At 37.6% G+C, this 10709-nt stretch overlaps 1 protein-coding gene across 2 annotated transcripts in view; it reads right to left on the bottom strand.

Moving 5' to 3' along the window:
* Window positions 1-10709, bottom strand: part of LOC108249366 (multiple epidermal growth factor-like domains protein 11) — a 254217-nt gene that overhangs the window by 35072 nt on the left and 208436 nt on the right. The window contains exon 14 of one of the 2 annotated variants that reach the window (XM_037979948.1): window positions 3041-3295. The exons of the other annotated variant lie outside the window; for it this stretch is intronic. Coding sequence (XP_037835876.1) covers window positions 3189-3295 — 107 coding nt within the window. The 3' untranslated portion in view covers window positions 3041-3188. Of the gene's footprint in view, window positions 1-3040; window positions 3296-10709 lie in introns of those variants that run through there. 2 annotated transcript variants of the gene reach the window in all.

Below are 10709 nucleotides of genomic sequence, written 5' to 3'. Positions count from 1 at the left end.
AAGTGTTAAATTATTAACTCCAGCAGATTTGATATTTGACACTTTATAAGAGTTAAGGTACCAACTCTCCAAAAAGAGTTAAATTAACACTTTCTGGTGTGGACCCATATAGACACTTTAAAAGTGTTGAAATCAAATCTGACAGTGTTAATCTGGGCCTCCTGGATTTGCTGTGTAGGTGTCTCTGAGCACTGTTGTTAACCTCACTCGAAAGTGGAGATTTGAAACACCTCCCCCATGTTTTGTTTGATATTGATAGACCATGTAATACTAGAGATATAATAGTTTGAATTTTACACTACAAATGTAAAAGTGAGACAAGCAGGTGTTGCATTTCTTTCAATATATTTGCCATGCTTTTGTCATTTTTCAAAATGGAGAAAAGTGTGTGAATCTGTTAATACTAAAAGTGTTGAATTTACCCGAGACATCCAACGTAGATCAGATTGAGGTTTGGAAATTGACAAACTGGAAGTGAACCGGGGGAATTAGGAGTACAGAATATTTTATTAGTAAGAAAAAAGTGTTTAAAAGAGAAGAAGACAAAAGAACACTAACATGAAGTGTTTCAAGAAGGAAATGAGGCATTCAATGAATGTCAATCAAGCCCTTGAGCTTTTTATGGAAAGGAATAAGCCTATTTCAACTGCATCATTTGAGGAGGAGAGTGGTGCTGAGGATGATGAGGTGATTCACTCGTCTTTTATCTGTCGGGAGCTGTAAGGCAAACTGATCATGGATACCATCGTATGGTATCCACACAAGTTTCATACAAGTTGTTCCTCAACTTGGGCAACATGACGAGTGAAGCCTGTGGAAAATACAGGAACAATGGAAAATGTGTCCAACTGGGAGAGAAAATGCCCTCACTAAAAAACTCAGAGAGGGGTGCAGTGAGACAGATCAGAGAGCACTGATTTATGTATACATGCTGATACACAAAACAAAGCAAAACAGAACAAGTCTCATTAGGACTGTGGGGTTGTAAATTACATTGTTTTGTAACTGCTTGCTCATATTTTTGTTTAATACGTGACTCTTCAGTTGCTTCCAGTGGAAGTTTAAAAAAAAAGCATGGTTGAGAGTAAAGAAAGATATTTGGAGTAAAGTAAATGACATCTCAGCCTGCTCAGTACGCTTCAGAAGAGGAACTGGTGAAACAGGAACAAATGAGGATATAACTTTTAACTACACTTGTCTTCCTGTTAAAGAAGTAAAACTATTAAAAGCCCATCAGACGTGTTAATATTAACACGCACCATTTTTTAAAAATTTACTCAGAACTCACCGGAGCACAAAAACAGTCCTGAAATAAACCCAGATTCTTTCTGTTGGAGGAAATGTTGATGAAAAGTCCACTTGGAGAAGAGAGTAGACTAATTCATCGGTTCAGTCTTTTAATGGGAGAAATGGAAATTATTTTTTAATGGAGGATCAGAAATAAAACACTAAGAGTCCCATTCTTTAAACACACACTTCTTTAATGGCTTTAAGAAAAACCTGCAGGTTTTACCAGGCGGGAGGGGCATTAAGGCTGTGACAAATGATTAGTTTCATTATTGATCTGTGTTTATTGACTATTTAAATGTCAGAAGAAACAACAATATTAGCAATAAATGAAAATAATAGAAAATCAGCTCAAAGATGATTAAAAGGGTCTACCCTCATTTCCACAGATCTTTGATGTTGCACAACATTTGTTACCGATTGATCAGTTCACACACTTAAGCCTAATTTAGTCCATTTTATAGCAATAAAAATGTCAACAAATGAATCATGTTTGGTTTCGTCTGACAGAAAACAAACAAATATTGAATGAAAATGTTTGTTGCCCTGAAGCAGATTTTACTAATTACAGTATATTTGTCCAAACGCCTGTCAATATCTGAGCCAGAAACTTCATTTTTAACATGAACAAATGTGTTAATAAACAGAATATAATGCTCACAGTGAACATTTAAATATTAACTGTGCAAATAAAAACTTGTTATTGTTGACAATGATTTACTTGGAAAAAAAGAGACTCAATTGGCCAGTTTGGAGACTTTGCGTACTTGAAATTAAAGGCCACAGCATTCCTTAAACGAATGCATATCCCCTGTCATCTTTCATGACAAAGTCTTAGACCAAAATTGTCTTATGCTGAGAAATAACAGAGTTGAAGCCATTAGAGTAGAATCTAGGAGGATGTATAATGAATAATTCTCAGCTACTACCACACAAATTTTAGCACAAAATCTGTAGAAATGACTAAATTATAGTAATTTTTTCTAGTATAGTTGCTTATGGTGACTATCTTTAATTGGGTTGTCTCCAAATGTTCACTTGCAGATGTACATCCAATGATTATTTCTTGAATGATTTATTAAAAGCCATCCAGTGGTTCATGAGCTATTTTGCAAAGAGACACAATTGATTCCAAATAATTCTGTTAATTTTGTTAATATCAAAGTTTTAAGCAAAAATCTTACGTAATCTGTTAGAGCTTACAATATGTGACAGGGACAACTCTTAGATACAACCACAACAAATTTTAAATCAATATCTGTAAAACAAACTCAGTTATAGCCTTTTTTGTCTCTTTGAAAGAATTTATATTGGCATAAAGGAAAGTAAAAGGTTAACATTTCTTCCAGCAAATCAAAAAGTGTAAGTGTTATTTTTCAATAAGTCTCAGTGGTTAAAACCACAATTTTAAAAATAGTTTCCTCTTAATCAGGCTCTGCCAGTTTTGAGTGAAACTGAGTTGCTGGCTGTGTTTCAAAACAAGCAATAACAAACCTTAAATAATCCTCTGATTTCTAGGGCTGTACAATAATATAAAACTTGCAATGTGTGATATTATTTATTCATACTGTGATGATAATATCATTTGCGATAAACCTACATTTTCCTCACTCCTCATTTTCTCTTCTGTCATCACTATCATCTAGACCACACGTGTCAAACTCCTTGTCCTGGGGGGGGCGCTCTCCTGCATGTTTTAGATGTGTTCTTGCTTTAAAACACCTGCTTTAAATGGATGACTTGTTGCCATGCTGCTGGAGAACCTGATGATTTGGTGAGGAGGTGGTTAAAGTGTTTGAATCAGGTGTGTTGGAGCAGAAACACCTAAAACTCCCAGGACAGGCAACTACAACAAACAAACAGCAACAAACATCAATGGACCAGCGGGTAATGGAGAGAAATCACCGGGTTTCAAAGTACAGGATGATAATGGTAAGTGGACTCAGGTGTGAGGGAACAATCACAGGCAGGTGGAGATGGGCGTGGCAGGAGAACCGAAAGAGGGTGACTGGGGAGGAGAGAAATGAAAACACAAACATGAGGAAAACAAAAAGCAAATACAACCAAAATACAACCAAATAACAGAACAGAAACAAAAACCAAAGAACTAAAATAAAAATAAAACATACAAAACCCAGAAAAAGCCAAATCACCACAGGACTGAGGAATAAAATGGGTTACATCTTGGAAAAAGTTGCTTGAATTTGGTTGTTTGGATTCGCCATTGAGAAGTATCAGCAAGACTTTCAAGGCAGATGAAAACAAGTCTGCCTGAACCAAAACAATTATAACCTACCTTTTGTAAATTCTGGCTTCCCTGATGCTGACCTTGGCCAGCTATCTTCAGTTTCTCCTGGATTTTATGTAAACAAGATGCTCTGCCCCCTCTGCCTAAGGACGTCTGTGGATCTGCTCTGGGCTGGCTGATAAACATTCCATCATTATCAAAGACAATGGACTCTGTGACGAGATTCATGGGCTTCTCTCTACACACACACACACACACACACACACACACACACACACACACACAACATGCACCACTCTGTCTCTCACCACCTCTACACACACACAATCATTTCCCACCATCTTTGCCTCATCTTTCTCATTCCCTCCCCTCCCTTAGTTAGTAATTCTAATGTTGGCTGTGTAGCGGGCCTTCTGGTACTATTAGAAAGTTTTTTTGTACTGTTAGTTTTAGCATTGTCATGTTTTAGCTTATTTATCCTTCCTGTACATTTAGTTTAGTTTAGTTTATCTTAGCTCATATTTTAGATATTGTTAGATTGTTAGATTCCTAATTGTTGTTTGGTTCAGCTTTAACTTTATCATGATTTTAGTCTAGTTATCTTAGTAATTCTTATGTTGGCTGTTTAGCGGGCCTTTTGGTACTATTAGTCATGTTGTACCTTTAGCTTAGCATTGTCATGTTTCAGTTTATGTCAGCTTACTTAGCCTTCCTGCACATTTAATTTAGTTTATCTTAGCTCATATTTTGACTGTCTTAGCCTGATTGTTGTTTAGTTCAGATTAAACTTTATCATGATTTTAATTAGGGTGGCACAGTGGCACGGGCGGCACAGTGGAATAGTGGTTAGAGCAAGAAGGTTGCAGGATCGCTTCCCGGCCTGGGGCCTTTCTGGGTGGAGTTTGCATGTTCTCCCTGTGCACACGTGGGTTTACTCCGGGTACTCCAGTTTCCTCCCACAGACCAAAAACATGCATGTTAGGTTAATTGATGACTCTGAAATTGTCCCTAGGTGTGAGTGAGAGTGTGAATGGTTGTTTGTCTCGTTTGTATATATGTGATGTGATGTGATGGACCTGCGACCTGTCCAGGGTGTCCCCCGCCTCTCGCACAGTGACTGCTGGGGATAGGCACCAGCTTCCTGCGACCCGGAATGGAGAAGCGGGTAAAGAAAATGGATGGATGATTTTATTTAGAATATTTTAGCCACTATGTTTAGTTTCATGATTTCATTTAGATGATCCTATATTTCATTTAGAATATATATGATTGATCTGTATTTGATTATGATGTTTCTCTGTACCTGATTATGATTAATATTATTATGCATGTACTTGATTGTTGTTTATTTGATTCTGTTGTTGTTTCTGTATTGTAAAGCACTTTGGATCACCTTGAGGCTGAAGAGTGCTATATAAATAAATTTCACTTCACTTCACTTTGTTAAAATGAGCACTCTGACAACCTGAGGTCAGACAGATTCTACCACTTTGATTGTTCTCGTCCCTGGGACGTTCTGCTTGGCATTTGTTTTTTGTAATAAACTGTTAAAAATCACCACGTCGGGTTTTCCTGTCTTGGTTTATTTTGCAAGCAAAGTTACCAAGCTTTAGAACTTTAACAAAATGTGTGTTAAAATTATTCTTGTGGAAAAAAAGCATAAGCAAATACTGAGGTGTTTTATGGTGAAACTGCTTCCTGCAGATCTGACAGTGCTTCATCTCCAGCTTCCTCTCCTAAGTTGGAACTATCCACACAACTGTCCAGTATTCAAGAAGAGACGTGGCCAAAACTAGAGAAGATAGAGGCGCTGGGGTCAAGGAGATGAGATGGTACCATATGAGAAGATGCTGATGTGGTGAGGAGCTCAGTGGCTGTCAGTGATACCATCTGAGCTGGGGGATGTCAGGCAGGTGTTTGTTGTTTTGAACTTGACAATCAGCTGCCTGATATGCTATCAGTTTTGCAAAATAAGGTAGTCCCAATCTTTGCACACATTTCACAACACATTACCTATCAACAGAAAACACCGATAAGTAAATTACATCTGTGAGCCTCTGAGAGATGCAGTCTCTCAGGACAAGGACTGTGTGTGTGTGTGTGTGTGTGTGTATGTGTGTGTGTGTGTCACTGAAGAATGCAGGTCAAGTTTGAAGTTGTTTCCTAGAAACAAACAAACATCAAACAAAAAAAAAAAAAACACTTCTATTTTTTTTCTTGTTTTATTTAGTTATATATTTATTCGCTTATTTATTTTTAGCTTTTATTTTTCTCTGTTTTAGGTCTTTGTCAACAGTTCCTTTTGTCTTTTCAACAAACTGAAACCTTACATGACTAAGAAGCAGTAGTCCTGCAGAAGAAAGGGAATAACAAAACCTCAATACAGTTACAGATAAGAGTTTGATATTTTGTCTTTGTTTGGCCCCTCTCCCTGGCTTTAAGTTTTTTTTGTATTCTTAAGTAATTTAATATAGTTAATAATCAAAGAATCAACAGGTGACATGGGGGGCAAATGAAGCCAATAGGATCACATCATCTGCAAAAAGCAGAGATGCGATCCTAAGGCCACCAAAACGGATCCCCTCAACACCTTGGCTGCGCCTAGAAATTCTGTCCATAAACGTTATGAACAGAATCGGTGACAAAGGGCAACCTTGGCGGAGTCCAACTCTCACCGGAAACGAGTCCGACTTACTGCCGGCAATGCGGACCAAGCTCTGACACCGGCCATAAAGGGACCTAACAGCCCGTATCAATAAGGTCGCTGAGGCAAACTGATGCTCCAAATTTGAAAAGATAGCACTCTGACAATCTGAGGTCAGACTGATCCTACTGCTTGGCTCAGTCTCATCCATGAGATGTTCTGTTTGAACCTACCAAGTCATGGCTGTCCACCTAAACTGACGTTTCTAGATGTGTAAAGCTGATGTAGAGGAACGATGGTTCTACAAGGCGTTGGATTCAGGACTAGATATAAATGCATGCCAAACTTTTCCAGATTTTATAGTAAAAACATTTAAAACCATGTATCATTCCCCTTCCCCGTCACTGCGTGCACTACTTTGTATTGGTTTATCACATAAACCAAGTCAAATACTTTAAAGTTTGTGGTTGAAACGCAACAAGATGTGGTAAAGTTCAAGGGGTATGAAGACTTTTTCAAGGCACTTTATGTGTTTTGCACATGGTTCCTGCGTGATTTTGGAACATTTTCAATATGTTCATGTGATCTTATTTGGTTAAATGAGTTTCCACATGAGATTACATGTGAAAATCATTCATAAATTCATGTATTTTGTTGTTAACAGAATTTTTGAATAGTCCATTTTCTTTCAACACCAATTAATCCATGTTTGCATGTGTGCAAATAAATACTGTATGTTACTGTCTAAAGACACATTTCAGTCCAACAATTTCAATAATTTGAACTCTTCTTGTGACTTTTTGGCCTTTAATCCTTTGCTAAAGTGTCTCCTTCTTTCATCAGTCTTGCATGCAGATGTGTTTTGTGTGTGTGTCCTGAGAGGCAGGAATCAGTCTGCACAGAAGCTGGGTTGCAGAACGGATCAGAGCATGTGCTGCTCACAGGGGACAGTCTACAGACGGCAGTGCCCAGGAGACTCACATTATATTCATTTTTAGTTACGCACACAAAGAAGTTTACCAGCACATCTAAATACTTAAGCAGACAGAAGGAATGGAGTATCTCTGCCCCCCGTCGTGCTGCAGCCTGCCATACCAGCAGCTCATTAGAAACTTACTTTGACTTATGATATGAGAGAATATGAGAGCAACGCACAGGCAGCCATTACAACTCAATTAATAAACCACCTCAGAGACAAAAAGTGGGTGAAAATCAGAAGCTCCACTTGTTTGGCCGTAACGTTTCCAGCTCTAAAAGAAGAAAATCACTAATAGTTCTGATGTTTCTAACCTGATTAAGTCTGAACAAAATTTCAAATTTAGATTTATTGTAAGAAAAGTTAATCTACTGATATTACTATTTATTACATGTATTAAATTAAAAACCTAGCCTTCCTTAAAGGAATGCTAATCACCCACCACCTTTCATGTTAGAGTTTAAAACAAAAAGCATCTTATGATAAAGCCAGAGTTACAGCTGGCTTCATTATACCATCTGAACAACATTATGCATGAGCTTATGTGATATTGTGAGTTTCTTGCATGTTAGCGCTAAGAGTATAGTGTATGTTGAGGCAAGGGCGTAAATCCCATCTTATTATTGGGGGGGACAATAAACAAGAAAATTTCTTAAGAACAGTTTTGGGGGGGTCGGCAAAGTTACAGTGAAATGTAATATAAATGTACAGAGAGAGGCTTATCTGAACTGCATGCATATACTATACAGAATAATCAGTAAGAATATTGATTTAAATGGCATGTATTTAGTAGTCTTATTAGTAATATTAATCAGTACAATAGTGTCAGTAATTTTCTTATGAATTAAGGCATTTATTAAAAATATTTCAAATAAAATAACATTCTGGAAGCTGTGTAAAAAGAGATAACTAATTAACTTGGAAGTAGGTGGGTTTCCTAACGTAAACTAATACTCAAAGAACCAAGGCTTTTCTAGAAAAATATTTATATTTTATTTTGTTATTTTAAAAGGCTGTATGTTTAAGTTGTTAGATAAAAGCAGCTTTTTTCTTTTCTCTGCTGTGTCTCTCCTCTCCTTCGGCTCCTACACACGTTAGAGTCAGGCACTTGCATCGCTCAGCCCCCCCAAACTCTTAAATAAATATGATCGAGACATTTACCAGCTTGCTTCGACTAAAATGCTGGAATCTGATAAACTGCCGTGTTACACCACGTAAATCAAAATTAGCTATTAAGATAGCTGCATTATACCAAGTAAGATAAAAAGAGCTTCACAGCTACTTTATCATGACTTAACTGAAGTAATGAGAAGCAAAAACTAGAGTCTGATTCTCTTTGCTAATGTGTTTCATCCTACTCAGACGTAGGAGCAAATAAATTGTCTCACACCTGTTTTTAAGTAGCTACTTACTGGAAGTTAGTGGCTGTGTGACACACAGTTCACTTCCCACCTCAAGCAGCTCAGCCAGAGCCTGTGTCCGTTACTTCTCCTACACATTGGACTAAACCATTTGCCAACAGGGAAGGGGGGAGGCAAAAATTCCTTTGTTTCTCTTAGATTATTGGCAGATTTCTCTCTTCTTTTTTTTTGCCTTTTTATACTTATATTGTTTGAATACACAGTTTTCTTCATTGAATTATTGTGGGGGACAAATTCACACTTCCCCCAAGATTGGTGGGGGTCCAGACCCCCCTGACCCCCCCTGGATTTACGCCTATGTGTTGAGGACAACTATCTGCCACAACCAGAAATTTTGCTCATTATCTGTAAATTTGACTATAATATTGTAATTTTTGGGCTTGCTAAGATCAGTTAGCTATGCAGCCATCTTGAATTGGGTTAAGCAGATGTAGATGAATAGCTGATGATTTTGTTTTGAGAGTTTCAGTTAAATCCATCTGATGATTTGTGAGATAATTTGAGATGAATAACAAACGTGTGTGGGTCAGGTGTATGGTTTGAGGGCCACAGAAACAACTTTAACCCTCCTGTTGCCAAAGTTACAAGGGCTTCTCTACCTCTCTCTATCTCTCTCTCTTTTGAGGGCTTCAGGAAGGTTAATATATTAATATCATTTCCTTCCATGTTCTAAGAATGTTTTTTATTACCTCCACCAAGGAGGTCATATTTTCTGTACTGTTGGTCGGTTTGTTCGTTTGTCTTTTAGCAAAATAAAAACTAATGATAAGATTTTGGTGACATTTTCAGGAAATGTTGGGGTCATCACAAGAAACAATTGATTACATTTTGGTGGTGATTCAGATCACAGTCCAGATCGGACTGTTTTCCATTCATGTTATGATTAAGCTGAAGGTTTGTGCTCTCTGAGTGCTTTCAGTTGTCTGGTTGTTTTACTTCCATAACCCGTCTATGTATCTGCCTTGTGTTTCTATGATGTACTGAGTTACGTAGCTGTAAGAACATATCTATGCCAGTCCTGATGCTCGTACATACACAGCTGATCTTTAGAAGGTCGCCACAGATTAAAACCCTGCAGAGGATAATTGTTTCAGTTCTCTCCTGCTGTCTGTCTCTGTCGTTCCCGCCCACTCTCATAATACTCCTCCCGTTCCCACAGACTCTGTAACTGATATACAATAAAGTACGTTTATATGCACTGAAAGTTTTATTTCATGAGAACGAGAGCAAAATAAATAAAAATAGTGTATATTCAAAAAAATATCTGTTTGAATCACAGTCCTGTAAACTGAGCCCTAAAACTAATGAGACGTTCAAACATTTGCACAGCTATGAAAAACAATAAGAAAATCTATAAAACAAATGCGCCAATATAACATTAAATATGAACCTGTTCTTAAAAACAGATGAAAACCCTTAAATAGGTTTTAAAGAAATACATTCTGACTTGCTGAACATATTGCCAGGAGACTCTGGTCTCAGGCTAAAATGTGTCCACAAACACTAAATGTCCTCTCTCCAATGGTGCATTGAACGCAGGTATACTGAAAATGAGCCTCACAAACTGGGACAGCTTTTCCACTCTCAATTTTATTACCAGCCTCAGTTGCACTCTCCATCCTTCTAATAATCCTGGGACCTGCTTTCAATGCAATCCTAAAACTGCCCGCTCCCGCAGGACTTTGGTCGGATCCCATGGGCACCTGCAGGGCTCCACCACAGATTCTGTAGCACGAACTCTGTTATTATGGTGTAAATGTGAGGTCTATGGGAAGTTTCAAACAGTTACACAATCCCATGCTAACACTCTGTCTGCACTGCCACAGTATTGGGATGTATTCATGGTGCATTTTGTCTAACAGACGTTGTTATTGCTGGTCTTTCTTCTGTCCTGCTAGAGCAGCGTATCAGTGGTGTAATTATTTGTGTTCTTGGCAGATGTACTGCGTGAATAAGTTACTGTTCACAGTGGTTACTGTTGCATACATACAGGTGCTGGTCATAAAATTAGAATATCATGAAAAAGTAGATTGATTTCAGTAATTCCATTTAAAAAGTGAAACTTGTATATTATATTCATACATTACATACAAACTCATATATTTCAAATGTTTATTTCGTTTAATTTTGATG

Source organism: Kryptolebias marmoratus, linkage group LG15 (genome assembly GCF_001649575.2).
Source record: "Kryptolebias marmoratus isolate JLee-2015 linkage group LG15, ASM164957v2, whole genome shotgun sequence".
In the NCBI taxonomy this organism is placed as follows: Eukaryota; Metazoa; Chordata; class Actinopteri; order Cyprinodontiformes; family Rivulidae; genus Kryptolebias; species Kryptolebias marmoratus.
This window is presented reverse-complemented; position numbering and strand designations above follow the sequence as displayed.